We start from the raw sequence: 17,253 nt of genomic DNA on the forward strand, positions 1-17,253 counted from the left end.
CTTAAATGATGTGACTTCCATGGCTTCTTTTTCTCTATCACAGGAAGTTGTCAGTGGCCCACCACAGGAATTTTTAGTATCTACATGCTGTATTGCATAATTGTCATCTTCTCTGAGGGAGAAAAAAATACCAAATATGATAACTGAGAACTGACTTCCTTGCATTTCCAGCTTCGCTTCATCTGGTATCCCATTAAGCAAAGATACATAGGTAATATTTCACCATCCAATGATAAATACTAGTCATTTACCTTCAGAGGGCTACTCTTAGGAACTCTCTTCACTTGCAGACATAAGGAGTAGGGAGGAAGTGTTGCTCCTTACTACATCACAGGACTGGGAAATAAATAAGAACAGTAAAAACCCCTTGTCTCTGTTCTGAAGCAGAGCCACTTAAGTGGTCAGATGGATGCAAAACACTAGAATTTCTGAAGTATTAGATTGCAGCAAACTAGTAAAGAGGAAGCAAACACATAGGCTCATCATTACCAACAGAATTGTCACTCCCTCCTGAGAAACTGTAGCTGTGCCGCCAGCTCCCATAGGAAAAGGCATAAACTCCTTGTGAGATTCTTCAGTACCCTTCATAATCTGACCCAACTTGTTTTTCATTTTTTCCACCTCATAACTATTTGTTCATCATTCCAGAAACATTCTCTTTCCTTTCCCGCTTCACTTTCTCTGAGAAAACCCTGTTGCCCCTTCACCACCACCATTAAGAGCCACTAGGAAGCTTGTTCTTCTTCATCAGAAGTAGTCTGTCTCCTCCGTGGTGTCTCACTATAATGCTTGTACTTGCTATTTACCTTTTCTTGAGGAAAATTGGGGATGTTAATGATGCTGGTGATTTTCAACAACTGAGAACAAAAGAAGACAAAGAAATCTTGAATCCATTAGAGGATGTTTTCCATGTAATGGGATTAAAATAGCTTTGCATGTAAAGAAAATTCCATTCATGTAATGCTGGACAAACAAAGGACTGCCCTCACCACGGTTCTATACCTTCATCTTTGTATTGTTACAGTTTATTGGATTTGGGACCTTCTTTCTGCAGATATGCTGCATGCTCACTCTGCTCTTCCTCAGCAGTCTTGAGATTTACATTGGGGTGGGCATGGGGGAGACATTTCTATCAGTGACCCATCAACTACACAGACCTGGGTTAACCAGAGCTTATGTGCTCTTAGTATGCTGCAGCCACACTGCAAGCCTTTCACTGCGAGGAGACACATTTTTGTTTTGGAGGATGTTACATTAACTCCTTCAGGGTACCAAAGATAAACTTCCATTTTCTGACAAGTTTCCAAAAGGTGGGCTAAATTATTTGTTTGTTACAGGCAGTATTAAATATGTCTTTTGCTCTATAGTGATATTATAAAAAACAATCTACTCATATTTAAGACTATTTCTAGCCTTTTTTCCTACATATTTTAAATACTTTTACTATTTAAAAAAAAATTAGCATAGGGCTCTTAACATGGACTTTATGGTTGGGTATTGGGGGTATATTTGTTTCTGAGGGGGGATTATCAGATTTTCAGAGTTCTTTAACCTTAATAAGGTTATCCTCCAACTTACAGTTCAAGTATTTTATTCGTGTGCCTTCAGACTCTTTTAAGGCAGTTTCTATAACTGGATACTTCTGTTTTGGATACTTCTTTTTTATGGGTGTAAGGTAAAAAATATGTAATATGAGATCTACCCTCTTAACAAATTTTTGGGTGTACAGTACAATCTTGTTAACTGTATTAGTCCATTCTCATGCTGCAAATAAAGACATACTCAAGACTAAGTGATTTATAGAGGAAAGAGGTTTAATTGACTCACAGTTCAGCATGGCTAGGGAGGCCTCAGGAAACTTACATTCATAGCGGAAGGGGAAGTAAACACGTCCTTTTTCACATGACAGCAGGAAGCAGAAGAATGAGCAAAAGGAGAAAAAGCCCCTTATAAAACCATCAGATCTTGTGAAAACTCACTCACTATCATGAGAACAGCATGCAGATAACCGCTCCCATGATTCATTACCTCCCACCAGGTCTCTCCCACTATACATGGGGATTATGGGAAGTATAATTCAAGAAGAGATTTGGGTGGGAACACAGCCAAACCATATCATTAACTATATGCACATCACTGTACAGTAATCTCCAGAACTTTTTCATCTTGCATGACTGAAACTCTATTCTTATTGAACAGCAACTCCTCATTTTCCCCTCCCCACAGCCCCTGGCAAGCACCATTATACTCTCTGCTTCTATGAATTTGACTACTTTAGATACCTCATATCAGTGGAATCATGTATTGTTTGTCTTTCCGTGACTGGCTTATTTTACTTAGCATAATGTCCTCAAGGTTCATCTATGTTCTAGCCACCATATGACAGAATTTTCTTCTTTTTAAAGACCAAAAATTATTCCACTGAATATATATGCCACATTGTCTTTATCCACTCATCTGTCCATGGACATTTAGGTTATTTCCATCTCTTGGCTATTGTGAATAATGCTGTAATGAAAATAGCAGTGCAAATATTCTCCTCAAGATCCTGCTTTCAATTCTTTTGAATGAATACCCAGAAGGGGGAATGACTGGATCATATAGTGGTGATTCTATTTTTGATTTTTTGAGAAACTTCCAAACTGTTTTCCTTAGTGGCTGCACCATTGTACATTCCCACCAACAGTGCACAAGGGTTCCAGTTTTTCCACAAACTTGCCAACCCTTGTTATTTTCTTGAGAGTGGCCATCCTAACACGTCAGGTAAAATTTTTTTGCGGTTTTGATTTGCATTTCTCTGCTTGTTAGTGATGTTGAGCATCTTTTCATATACCAGTTGGTCATTCATATATCTTCTTGGAGAAATGTCTATTTGAGTCTTTTGCCAAGTTTTAAATCAGATAATCAGATTGTTGGGCTTTTTTTTTTTTTTTTTTTTTTTTTTTGCTATTGAGTTGTAGGAGTTGCTTATATGTTTTCAATATTAACCCCTTATTAGATATATGATTTGCAGATATTTTCTCTATTCCACAGGTTACCTTTTCGCTCTGTTGATTGTTTTCTTTGCTACACAGAAGCATTTCAGTTTGACGTAGTCCCACTTGTGTATTTTTGCTTTTGTTGCTTGTGCTTTTGGTGTCATATCTAAGAAATCATTGCTAAAACTAATGTCATGAAGTTTTTCGCTCCTTTACTTTCTTCTAGGAGTTTTGTAGTTTATATTTAAATTTTTAATGCATTTTGAGTTGATTTTTGTGTATGGTGTAAGATAAGAGTTCAATTTCATTCTGTTACATTTTGTTGAAGAGAATTATCTACTTCTTCCCTCTTTCCCACCCGCTGACCCAAGGCAGGGTTGTACTCTGTCACCCAGGCTGGAGTGCAATGACACAATCATAGCTCATTGTAATCTCAAACTCAAGGGCTCAAGGGATCCTCCAGCCTCAGCCTCTAGAGTAGCTGGGACTATAGGTATGCGCCCCTACACTCAGCCAGCTTTTAAAAATTTTTAATAGAGACGAAGTCTCTGTTGCCCAAGTTGTGCCTCAAGCAGTCCTTCTACCTTGTCCTCCCACCTTGTCCTCCCAAAGTGCTGGGATTATGGGTGTGAGGGACTGTGCACACAGCATAATCTACTTCTTGAGTCCTCCATGGTAGATATCAAATTGACATGACGGGTCAACTTCTATAATGAACCTCTTTGGGCAAGAAGATTTTTTAGTCAGGATTATTTCCTTAGGGTAGATTTAAAGAATGGGAATTACTAAGTCATGTGTAGAAGCACTTAAGGCTCTTGATATTGCAGAACTACTTGCCAAAAAAGATTATAGCAGTTTAAATCAGCAGACAACTCCTTCTTCACTATTTTATCATATCCTCAGTGTCATTGAGAAGTTTGTTTAAAAAAGAAAGAAGGGGAGCAATAAATATTTATGAACCTATTAAGTACAAATGGAATTTTGTTCTTTTAGTCTGCATTTCTTTGCCACTACTAGTTTGGTAGAACATTGTTAGCCATTTGTATTTATTCCTTTCTGAATTGTGAGGCAAAACATTATAACAACAGAGCAAGGAATAATGACCTAAAGGTAAGGAGAGCTATGAAGTATCATTGAAAGGGTTCATCACGCCTGTAATTCCAGCATTTTGGGAGGCTGAGGCAGGAAGATCGCTTGAGTCTAGGAGTTTGAGACCAGCCTGGCAACGTAGTGAGACCTAATCTCCACAAACAAACAAAAAAATTAGCTGGGTGTGGTGGCATACGCTATTTGGGAGGCTGAGCCAGAAGGTCAAGACTGCAGTGAGCCATGATTGTGCTGCTGCACCACAGCCTGGGTGACAGAAAGAGACTTTGTCTCTGAAAAAGAGAAAAGCTCAAAAGTGTTCAGAACAATGACTCCCGTTACTTCCTGTCCACAGGACTGGAATAAAGTATGGGAGGAGGGAGTTAATTAGTTTCCTGCCCATTCTTGTTTTGATAAAATGAGGATAAAAGTAATGGCTTCACAGGATTGATGACAGGTAAATGAAATTACATCGTGTAATTCATTCAGTACCTGCTCAATACATGTTGGCCCCTTCGTTATCTCTTCCTTTTTACCTCCCGTTCTATTTCTGTGCTTTCAGGCTAGGTGGAAATAGAGGCTGCCTAGAAACATGCATTAACAGGTGCTTCTTGGGCCACCCTAGCCTGAAGAAGGACAACCAGAGAGTATAACAGTGGCACCTCAATGCCTTGGCCTTGAGGACCCTCAGGGTCCCTTCAGGCCTCCAGATTTGAGGGGAGGCTCTAGCATGTTCTGGCTGCAGCTATTGTCTTCAGGGATTCTGCAGCTTGTAGCTGCTTGGTAAGTTCTTTGCTTGTGGCTGATAGTTACCCATTTCCGACCTGTGTCTTATATTCTTGTTCTGAGCCTGGTACCATCCTTGCTCCATGCCAACCCACTCCCATCAGGTCTTCTACCCCAACACAACACTTCACGTCTGGTATGAAACTTACCTATACACAGACCCCTTCCTCTCCCTGTTGCACCTGCCTCCTCAGGTGGAACAGGCCTGAAAGCCTGTCCTAGGCATGCATGAGGTTGCCTCATAAAACATCACTGTGTCTTCTACTTTGATTATAGAGCCAGGTGTCCCCACTATTATGGAGGCTGAGGCCACCCCTGTCTTTCTGTTATATAACTCATATTTCCCTGTCTGAGTAATCAAGATTGTAGGGCTACATTAACAGTCCCTAATACACACATACATACTCCAAACCCATCATCATTGACTCCCCCAGTGAAATGTTTCCAGATTCTATTAAGTTTTCGCTCTTTCCAAAGCTTTTCCTCTTCAGCCTATAAAAAGCAAGCAGCTATTTGCTTCATTCCCAGGGGTACTTCTACCAATTGGAGCTGGGCTGTTGGAGTCATCTCCACTGCCTACCACCAGGACAAGCAGAGAAGTGTGAGTGGAAGGGAGAGAGGTGGCAGGGAAATCTCCCTTAGTGTGAGCTGTGTGGTCAGGGGTCCCAGGTGCCCACAGTCATAGAGGAGGTAGGGGCCCACTTGAAAATCACCAGATGCTTTTTTCAGACCAGGCCTGAGTGGTTTTTTGTCTCCCAGCCTGGGTTGCTTACATCTCCTTCCTCCCTGCCCCTGCACCCTCTGTCTTGGTGCCTATTCTCATTATCAGAGTTGGTAAGGCTCTCATGCCCTCAGAAGAGGAATTCGTCCATTTTCTCCCTCAGCTGGAAGCCACACACCTTGCTAGGTCTCCTGTCAACCACAACATATTTGAACTACTTTTACTTAAGCAGGATCACTCTGCTCTAATAGTAACCAGGAGGCATCCCTGCAACTTTACTTCATCCTGGAGGGGCTAACCTTCCTGCTGCTGTCCACCAGCTTCTCTAGTCTCCAAAGGTGTACAATTCTGAAGCAGAGTCCTCTTTTCCCTCCCAGCAGCGCATTCAGCTAGCACTTATTGAGCACTAATTATGTGCCAGCCACTGGGACGCTGGTCAGAACATGATGCGTGCTCTCAAGAAGTGCCCAGTCATTGAGAAGACAGACCGGGCCGTGCCCCTGTGAGGCAGGCAGAGTTCTGCTGGGCCCACTGGAACGAGGCAACCAGCTCACAGTCAGAGTTGGGGCAGATAGCCCAGGTGCTCTGTTAACTCCTGGAAGCCAGATCCCGTGCTTTGCTGTTACAAACATTCTCCAAGTGTGCAGTGGTAGGGGAGTGGCCTGGCTGTATACAGAATGCCCAAACCTTCCACTCAACTCTGAAAACCTTGAACATTGTGGTCCCCAGAATTGAGCCTTGGCTGATAGGAAATCCTGACCTGGTCATTATCACCAAGGAGGGCTTCCCAAGTCACGGGGTCTTCACTACCACACACAGGCCTCCACTGGCCAGCTTGTGCTTAAACCATCTAGTATTTACTTGTACAAAAACAAATAATTTTTAACTTTTTTAAAGCAATAAACATTTTTCCTCTCCTAATTCAGTCTTACATGAAACCTTAAAGTAGATGTAGGCCTGCTCTGGTTGAAACTGGAATGAGAAGTCTGGTAGCCCAGCAACCCCAAGGCCCCCTCTGCATACAGTTCAGAAAATAACAGATGGGTGTGACCCATCACCACCAGAAAATCCCAAGTTTTTGAGGTCCCACCCATAGAGGAGGAGGCCTCCACCCTGCTCTGAGCAGCAGGGAGGGGGCTGCAGAGCCAGTACCCGTTCCTTAGCATGTCCAAGTGCTGTAGACAGAGCTGCTGAGGGGTGAAAAATAAAGAAAAATTGCCAGCACCAATGGGGGATAGCTTTCATCTTAATCTTGCCCCAAATCCCAGAACCAGTAAACCATCTGCTGTCCTCACTGTGCCCGCCCAAGAGGTAGTGGAGGGCACAACAGGCAGTCCCAGAGGGTACCGAGGGGAGGAGGGTGCCACACTCCCAGCACTCATTTCAGCAGCGGGGCAGACTGGGCTTGACACAATATGGAGGTGAGGACCTAGCCCAATATGTATTTAGCTTTCAAATTATAAGTCTGGGAGTGTGGGAAGTCAAGAGAAAATAGAGAGGAAAGAATGAAGAGTGTTATGACAGAAATGCATTCCCATTAAAAATGTACTCTTTTTTTTTTTTTTAAAAAAAAAAAAGAAAGCTCATCTAATGTTAATCTAGAAACTCTAATTTCATGGAGATTTCAAGAGGCTTGTGGAAGAAAACATCGTGGTAATTGTATATGCTAATGGAGTACCTACAGGACATTGTTATAGTGATGGAAATTCTATTTCATGCAAACACTAAAGCAGTCCTCCCTTTATATCTTGGTAAAGCTGATTGACAGAGTATAAAATTGCTTTTTAATCCAATTTAGGAAACAAAATGTGTAGTGGGTTTTAGCATTTTAAAATGCTTGAAGCGTGGAAGCAGAAATTCAAAATACCCTGGCAGACTGTCTATGATATTATATATCAACAGGACATTTTAGAAATATTATTTCGATATACGTTTCTTTGAATTGAGTCATATTTTGTTCCAAAGCTTTTTTGGATTAGAGTAAGGAGAATGTATTGTGGAAATATGACCCAGAGGAAAATGAACAGAAACCAGTTTTTAGCCACATTTCTCAGGAATAGGAAGTTTGTAAGTCTCTTTCTTTAACAAAGAGCACTGCAGCTGCTTTCCCCAAGACTACCCCCATACAGGCCACCCCCACCAGGCTCATTACCTCTACTGAGGTCACTCTTATTAAGGCCGCTGCCACCTAGGCCACCAGATCTGTTGGCCTCTTCTCAAACCTCATCCTATTTCATCTCTCCTCAGCATTTGGTCCCACTGACCAACTGCTTTATATGTTTTTTGTGAGTGTGTGGTTTTTTTTCCATGAGACAGGGTCTTGCTCTGTCACCCAGGCTGGAATGCAGTGGTGCTATCATGGCTCACTGCAGCCTCGACCTCCCAAGCTCAAGCAATCCTCCCACCTCAGCCTCCACCTTAGTTTTGCCATGTTGCCCAGGCTGGTCTTGAACTCCTGGGCTGAAGAGATTTGCCTGCCTTGGCCTCCCAAAGTGCTGGGATTACAGGTGTGAGCCACTGCCCCCAGCCAGCCTGCTTCTTATGTCTTGAGGCCATCTCGACTCCATGACACCTTCTCTCTGTGCCACTCCTGTATGTCAGCACTCTCCTCCTACTCCTTTCCTGCGCTGCCACACGTTCATGTTTTCCAGGGAGCTCTATTCACTGCCCTCTCCCTCCTTGCTCGAAGCTATCTTGAGAGATCTCGGGTGCTCCTACTGCGCAGCTTCCATCTCTGGCCCAGAACACCCACATTTGTGTCTCCAGATTCTCTCCTAAGCTCCAGACCTGAAGACCCAGCTGCCTTCAGGCCATTTCTCCAGGGATGTTCTGCAGGTTCTTTAAGCTGTTTTTGTTACCTTCCCCTGCTAAGCCTCTTCCTCCTTTGGTGTCTTTACCCTAGCTAAGGAGCTCACATTATTCTAGTTTCTTATGCCAAAAATTTGTCACCTTCGGTTCTTTCCCTCACTCTCACATTTAGTCAGGTGCCAAGTCCTGGAGAAGCTCCTCCTCCACCCCACAATTTTGTCCCCATCACCTGGACTCTAACAGGAGCTTTTTAAGACTTTGCTAATTTCCATCTCTTCCCTGTCTGTTGATCCTACACATGACTCACCCATTTCTCTCAAAATTGCAAACTGCACAACTCGCTTCCCAATTGCCTATGGCAGTGATTTCCAAACTGTCCTCCTAGGAGAGCCAGGAGGGTTCCCCAGACCTCTCTTGGGTCCCTCCCTCAGATTTCCCCACAGCTTTGTTTTTCATCAGCTTCACAGATTCTAAGTGTTTTTTTCCCCCCTCAGTATCTGCAGGGGATTGGTTCCAGGACCCCTCACATATACCAAAATCTGCACATACTCAAGTCCCCCAGTGGGCCCTGCAGAACCCAACAGAACCTGTGTTATGCAAAAAATCAGCTCTCTGTATATGCAGGTTTCCCATCCCATGAATATTATATTTTCAATCCGTGTTTAGTTGAAAAAAATTTTGTATAAAAGTAAGCCTGTGCAGTTCAAACCCAGGTTGCTCAAGAGCCAACTGTAGTCTGTGTCTAAAAGTCTGAAAACCAGTTACTGAAGGTCAGGGCACCCTCTGGAGCAGGTCATGAAGGCCTTTTACAGCCTACTTTTTCTACTTCACTCCTTTGGAGAGTAGCCTGAGTTCAAATGCAGGTTTTGCCACTTCCAACTGTGTAACCCTGAACAAGTTAGTTCCTAAAGCCTTCATTTTCCCATCTGTGAAACAGGAATAGAAATATTAGCTCTATCACAGAGTTAGTGTTAAGGAGTTACTGAGATAATGCTTGGCATGTGTGTTAGTGCGTAATCAGTGTTGGCAGTTACCATCATGTTAGTACTCAGGCCCCACCAGTTTAGAAACACATCATGCCCTTGAATGCCTTGGTTTGCTTTTGGTAGGCTTTGATGCTTTTGGTATACTTTGCCCATTAATGCTGGTTTGGAATCCCCCCTCCTCATTTTTTCAGTATAAACTCTTATTTAATTAGTAAAATTGATGTTTTCATTTTTCTGTGAAGCTTCTCAGACACAATGCTCTCCATTTGCTTCCTTAGTGCTAAGTTTATACATCTTACTAAGGTACTTGCCATGTTGAATTTTATTCTTTCTCCATACATTCTCTTTTTCTCTCCTCTCTCTCTCCCTCCTCTACTCCTACAAAGACTATGGATCATCAAGGTGGGGACCTGGCCTGATTCATATCCATGCCCCTGAGGTAAATTATGGGTGCTTCCATATCTGTGTCCTTGGAATACACAAAGGATCCTTCCATATCCATGTCCTTGGATAGGCTGTGGGTGCTCCCATATCTGTACACTTGAGATACACTGTGGGCCTTCGCATATTTTTTGAATGAAGCAAAGTAACCGATGAACAGAGAAGTGAACCAGGAAGAAGCAGGTGCCTTGTGATGAGGACCCCTGAGTGGTACTGAAATCACCAGGTTTAATTTGACAATTCAGCTTTGCTTTATGCTTGCCTCCATATCGGTCGGTTAATGACCCTTGTTAGCCCAGGTGTCTTCAACTGATCTGCTACTACAATAAAAGTGCTGAAGTATTTTACCTAAAAACAAACTCAGTTATCTGTGGGACATGTATATGTGGAAAACACAAATTACCTCTACAGTAATATGAACATTTAATTTTTTTTGGTAGCAAAAATATCTACTATTCAATGCACACTTATATGCCAGGTACTATGTGAATGAATGCTTTACATATATTACATAATCTTCAAAAATTAAAACCAGCAAGGTGTGTTTTTACTATTCCAGTTTTACAGAGGAGCAAACTGAGGTTCAAAGAAATTAAATAACATGTCCAGGGTCTCGTAGCTAAACAGTAGAGCCAGGATTCCAGTAAGTGATTCAAAGTGGCAGATGGTAGATGAGAGGAGGTAAGGCAAGGAATCCTGGTGATGTCTACCTCATTCTCCATCACCACATGATCTGAGTGAGCCATGGCTACTTGCAGTGTTTTTTTGTCCTGTGCCTGCTTTGTGTCTTACTGATTCCAGGGAGTAAGCAACATTGAAACTCAGACTATGTGGTGTCTCTCCCAAATAGCACTAGCTTTATTCTCAGAACTCCTTATTGATGTTTTAAAAACATCTTTTCTGGTCTTAGGCCATTTTATCAGAGCCAGTTGCACCAAAGCATTGTAGGCATGAAAAAAATTTGCTATCTCCAGTTATCTTTTGTTTGTATGTTTGTGTGTGTGTGTGGTTGTGTGTGTTTTTGATGCAAGTCTAGAAAATAGATTTGTATTACATATATACTTACATACATGTACATACATATATATAGAGAGAAAAATAAAAATGCTTATTACAAGCCAGGCATGGTGGCATATGCCTTATAGTCCCAGTAATTTGGGAGGCTGAGGCAGGAGGATCACTTGAGCCCAGGAGTTCAAGGCTGCAGTGAGCTATGGTTGCACCACTGCACTCCAGCCTGGACAACAGAGTGAGACCCCATCCCTTAAAAAATGCTTATTATAGAAAACTTGGAAAGCACAGAAGGAGTACAAAAGAAGTTAATCTCCCATTAAAATCAAATATTTAACCACCATGAACATTCAACCTGTGATTGTCCAATGGTTTTTAATGCCTACCTATACCTTTTTTTTGTCAAAATAATTAATAATCTGCTATGTAAATTGTTAGGGTACATTGATTTTTTTCCATTTAGCAATGTATGATGAACATTTCCCTGTGCTAATACATATTATTTCACTACCTGGTTTTGGGAGCAACTTAATAGTCATCATTGACTGTGATATAAATTAATTTACCTGTTTTTTTTCACATTTTGTTTATTTATACTTTTGCTAATGATCTTCATATGACTTATGCTATTGTTGATATTGAAAATACCAAAAAAATAGTTGTATGAGTTAATTCTTTGGTATTAACATTTATGTGAATGATAACTATGGGATCATTTTCATTCAAATTATTATAGAATTTTAAGATCTTAGCAAAAAGCACTTTAGCAGCCACCCAAGGTAGCCTCTAATAGGCCACATCTCTTCAGCAGTTTCCCTGACAGGTGAGCCAGTCTCCACTCAGAGACCTCCATGAGTAGGCGCTGCTCACACCTAAAGACCACAGCTCTCTGCTTCTCTTCATATGCCCTGACTTTGGATGCTCCTGCAGTGGAGGCTGACACAAATAGATTTTGAAAAGTTGCTTCCAAAATTTTTAGAAGCACTGCATTTCAAGATCAGTGTGATTTTATCTGGGAAGGAAGTTAGAGGCAGGATGGCAGGCAAAATAGCACAGAACCAAGCCATTATTATAGATGGACAAAGCGTGTTCTCTGATTTGTGAGCTACAGTTATTCTAATTGATTTCTGCATACTTGCGGATAGGGATCTGCCCTCTTCCATTTATTTTTCTCTTGACAAGTAAGATGTGAAATGTTGTTCCATGCTTTTCTAATTTAAATGTTGCACATGTTGAGAACTGATCTTGCCAGCCATTTTAAGCCTGGCCAAAAACATAACACATTGTTGTTATTAGCCTTCATCATTTGGTTAGGGCCAACATTTTGTTTGGAATTATAAAGGAGTATAAATCTCTTTTATAGTCATAGCCGATTTCTGCCATAAGATAGATAAGATGAGAAGGCAGAGTTGTTTCCTTGATGTATTGCTTTGGTTAGCCTCATAAGGCTGATTAGGCCAGGGATGTTCACTTTGAGAGACTTCTTGGGAAGTAAGATTTCAATGTAATTCAACTTAAAAAAAATATTACCTTGATGTGCAAGGCTCTGTAGGAGGTGTGGGGAGGGGAAATTAAGATGCAGATGGCAAGGTTCATGCTCTTGGGGGTCTTATGATTTAGCAGAGGAACAAGATACACAATAACTAATATAAGGTGGCGTGTGAATAGTACACATACACACAAATTGGAGAGAACTTAGAGGAGAAGCAGCATTACCTCATGGCCTATGTTTGGGGCTGCGGATGATGTCCTTGAGGCCATATGTATCCCATTGATCCTGCAGGCTGAGTAAGCCATCCGTCTCACACACATATGTACTACTGTTTTCCAAATGTATTATATGTAGATGCTCTGGTGGCCAACAATGCTTTTAGATTAATTTTTGTTGTATTACATTTATTGTAGCTTTTTGTCATATTGTATATTTTCAGTCAGTAGCTACTACCCTGATGATTCCTGTCATGAACACCTTTGAAATTTTTTCTTGTTAAAAATTGGTCCAGTTATCCAAAGATGAAAAACCATTGTCCACAGCAGTCAATGCTGTCCAAAAGACTTTTCCGTGATCATGGAAATATTCCCTGCATTGTCCAATACAGTAGTTATTAGCCACATGCAGCACCTGAGCACTTGAAATATGGCTAGTGAGATGGAGGAAATGAATTTTTAATTTTGTTTGGTTTTAACTAATTAAAATATAAATAACCACATGCAGTAGAAACTGTCGTATTGAAAACGGATGGCACATATCTATAATGTCTCTTTGTCAGGAATTTTCTGAACTCTTCCCCTCCCCTGCCAGGTTGACTTGCCCTGCCTCCTGCTAGTTTCTTTTCATTTTTTTTTTTTAGGCGGAGTCTTGCTGTGTTGCCCAGGCTGGAGTGCAGTGGCGCTATCTTGGCTCACTGCAACCTCTGCCTCCCAAGTTCAAGCAATTCTCTGCCTTAGCCTCCTGAACAGCTGGGATTGTAGGCACCCACCACCACGCCCAGCTAATTTTTGTATTTTTAGTAGAGACAGAGTTTTACCACCTTGGCCAGGCTGGTCTTGAACTCCTGACCTCGTGATCCACCCGCCACGACCTCCCAAAGTGCTGAGATTACAGCCGTGAACCACCGCGCCCAGCCCTGCTAGTTTATTTTCTACCCACAAATGTGGGTGACTACCAGGCCCACTTCTTCTCAGGTGCCCCTATTCCTGAAGGTTCTTTAGGCTAAGAGAAGAGTTCTTTCATAGATGCTTAATGAAATGTGAAAGCCTTTTCTAATCATAGAAATGAAAAGAATGGTAGTTTACACTTTTCTTTTATCCACCATCTGATTGTCAGGGACTTTAAGAAGATTTCTGTATACCTGGGACACATGAGTTAGTTGTTTTCATATTTTATGTTTCAAATTTTATAAACATGATCCTTCTTTAAAAATTGACTGTTTGATAAATGTGGTGGCTATGAATAATTAGAAAGTCAGATCAAAATCTTATTCCAGGGCTCTCATTAGGCCAGAAATTTCCCTTCTCCTTTGTTTTTTTGATGATGATTGTTATGGATAACCAAATGCTCTTCCTTATCCAACTTACTCTGGAACAATTAATACAGTTCATAACACTTTACAAGTTATTTTTTTTTTCATGACTCGTAGCCTCGGGGTCCTTTAAGACTATCACTGGCAGTAGCAATGTACATTTTAATGGTTCCTATTAAGGTAACAAAATCACAAGAGGATAGCCAGGTAACTCCGAACATAAAATCCACCATAATATAAATATAATTATTTATATTATGGCTGATATTCATTATAAACATAGTGCAAATTGGATTGCTGGGTAATTCTCTATTCTTATTTTTCTGAAAAGATTTTTGTCTTGCACTGTTTTAAAACAAGACATTAGGAGGAAAGCAGTAGTTCACAGAATCCAAAAAGGCAGATGGCCAGAAAGCTCTTTTAGAACTCATGTTTGAGGAGTTCCACCAAAATAACAAACACCTCTCATGGACCAGCCTGGAAATGGGTCCCAGGTCTTTCTGTGGAGTATGGCTTTCTATCCTACCTCCTCCCAAGTGTGACGACCGTATCAGTGTCCTCCTGCTGCTCTCTGGGTGTCTCACTTCCCTACTCTTCCTGCTTTGAGGCCAGAAGCTTGGAGGTTTCTTCAAATATCAGACCCAGAGGGAGGAAGGTTTCAGTTGCTGAGCCAAGATGCCTGCATGTGTTCTCCTGGCTCCTGCTGAGCCATACACCTCGACACCAACCGTGCCAATGGGAGAGGAAGCTTAAGGGCAACTGAGGGATGCCCAAAGGGTACAAATCCTCAACTAGATGACGGGGAAACATTGATAGTTGTGCCATAGTCTCCATTCTGTATGCCAGGACTCTTCTACCTTTCACTGTCTTTCATAAACTTCCACGGACAGAAAAATACATAGGCAATTATTTCTGATGCTAAAATTTTTGAACACCTTTTTTAGCACTTGATCTTGCTGTCCATATCCCTCTGTAGTCTACTAGTCTCCATTTTACAGGAGATTGCATGGGCTGTTGTTATGTTTGTCTTTGGTGGTGGTGGTGGGGTGGGTGTATGTGTGTGTGTGTGTGTGTGTGTGTGTGTGTGTGTGTGTGTGTGTGTGTCAGGGATGGATCCAGGAGGGGAGAATGCCAGCCAGAAAAGAAAGGTTAACATTTGCAATTATAAAATAACCTTCAAAAATTGCTCCCTATCTATCCTATAGTAAAACAAAAGAATAAAAATGGAAACGTAGTCTTTTCTCAGCCCCCGGGAAGTATATCCATTCTTGCCCTGTACTCCTACCCACTTTGTAGAAGATAGCAATGAAGAGGTGTACACTGAGACCCCCATCCCCTACCCCAACTCCCTAGTCTTCGGGAAAGGATCGAAGAGTGTCACAGTTTGGGGTCTATAATGCTCCCCTCCCTTGGGTCTTCCCATGCTCTGGCTGCCACCCTTCCTCCCTGTAGCACCTGAGCAGCTGTGGGTGGCTCTTTTCATAGGACAAGATTTTTCTCCTTGATACATGTGTATAGAAAAAAATAATGGACAGTGCTACTCAATCTCAAATCTTTCTAATGCACTTGGTTTAGCCACATAACTTCTTAACCTTCATGTGTCTGTTTTATAAGGTTTCATTCTGCTTCCAAAATTATACCAAATTATTGTGTCTTCTACATTTTCCTTTATGCTGTTTGAGCCTTATGTATTTCTTTGATTAGAGTGTCTTAGCCTGAAAGCCTCTGATCTTCACTGTAGGAAACTAGTACAAGGCTAATCATCTGTCAGCAAACTTTGTATTGCTGGATGTTTTAGTAATTGCCTTCAAATGTAGTAATGAGGTTGCAGGTTTAATGAAATGCTTATAAGTGGTGGCTTTAGGGAAATCAACTGCTCTATTTTCCATACTGAATTCTAAATTACTTAGGTATTAACACAAGTGTGTCCTGCTTTTTTATTTCAGTACCTACTAGAAATGAAAAGCTTAATCCTACCCCCAGAACATATCCTGAAGAGAGGAGACAGTGAAGCAATAGCATATGCATTCTTTCATCTTGCACACTGGAAGAGAGTGGAAGGGGCTTTGAATCTTTTGCATTGTACGTGGGAAGGCAGTAAGTAATTTTCTTTTTTTGAAACATTTTTAAGAGCATGAAAAGGTGCTAAAATGTTTTTGCACTGTTTATGATGAATAATGAAGATTTACATATGTACTGCTCTTGTGTTCTGTGATGGCCCATCTAAGCCAGTTAGTGACTTAGGTTCTCCCATCCCCCGGTGGTGGTGGGTATTCCTGTGGTGAGGCTGTTTCCACAGCTCAGAAAGGTAAGTTTATATTATAGATGGGGTGAACCCAGATGTTCTTCAAAGGGGCACCCTGTCACCCTGAAAACCCTGTTTGGAAACTTGGACAGCCCCACAGCATCATGGTGATCTTTGGCATTGGGTTAGGCTTCGTGCTGGACACTGATGACCACTTCTTGATGGCCTTTGTGGGAGGGTTGGCTAAGAGCCACAGTTATCCTCCACTGGAACCAGACCGGCCATCCAAAAAGGTGTGGCAGTTATGCTTCAAACCAAGAACAGTGGCCATTGAACCCTGGTGTTTGCTAGGAGGTGTAGCATTCATGTATTAACGGATAAATGCTGGGTAGATGAATGTAGGGATAAATAAATCTGCGGGCTTGTTCTCCATAGATAGTATTATTCCATGTAAGGAGAATAGGCTGTAATGGTGGGGGAGACATGCTCCCTGCATGTCGTCTAATTGGGAAGAGGAACCAGCAGCACGTGGCAGCTGCCTGTTGATTTTTAGAAGGGAGAGGTCCATGGGGTGGAGTGATCTTGGTTAACATTATGAGTCAGATGAGATTTGAACCAAGCCTTGAAGAAGCAGGACATTATTATAAGCGAGGACACCATGTGAAGAAATGGTAAGTGGTGGGGCTGTTTGAGAGGATGTAAATTAAGGAAAAAAGTCAAGACTATGAATTATTGGACAACAAGTGCATTGACATTCTGCTAGCATTAATTTTAGCAAAACAAGTACAATATGAAGCATGGGTTTCTTTTTCCACCCATGGGAAACTAAAACAACAGAGTCTTCTGACAGTTGTTTCCTAGCTCACCCTTACTCTGATCAACCTCACAAACAAGTGTCTTTTTAATCCTTTCACTCTGTTTATCTTTACTGCTTCCATTTTCATTTTGATAATCTGCTCCTCCCTTTTCCGGCCCTTCCCTAACCCAGCAGGAGTCCAAGTTGGTGTAGGAAGGGAGGTTGGGGGAGCAAAATGGGATAGTGTAAAAATAAGCTAGAGATGGGACTCAAAGTTGATTGAAAATTTTTGTTTCGTTTTGAAAATATTTCTTTAGCAAATTAGCAGTAGTTCTGCTTCTATAGATTACTATTTATAACTTGAAGGAGGAT

General features: G+C 41.6%; 1 protein-coding gene across 10 annotated transcripts in view; it reads left to right on the forward strand.

The window, feature by feature from the left end:
- The window catches only part of ST7 (suppression of tumorigenicity 7), a 274,540-nt gene that overhangs the window by 238,432 nt on the left and 18,855 nt on the right, over positions 1 to 17,253 (forward strand). For 9 of the 10 annotated variants that reach the window (XM_034964867.3, XM_034964869.3, XM_034964868.3 and 6 more), the window contains one exon: positions 15,787 to 15,937. In XM_034964867.3, the coding sequence (XP_034820758.2) occupies positions 15,787 to 15,937 (151 nt within the window). Of the gene's footprint in view, positions 1 to 15,786; positions 15,938 to 17,253 lie in introns of those variants that run through there. The other variant, XR_008626030.2, reaches the window with a different exon arrangement.

This window comes from Pan paniscus, chromosome 6 (genome assembly GCF_029289425.2).
Source record: "Pan paniscus chromosome 6, NHGRI_mPanPan1-v2.0_pri, whole genome shotgun sequence".
Classification (NCBI taxonomy): domain Eukaryota; kingdom Metazoa; phylum Chordata; class Mammalia; order Primates; family Hominidae; genus Pan; species Pan paniscus.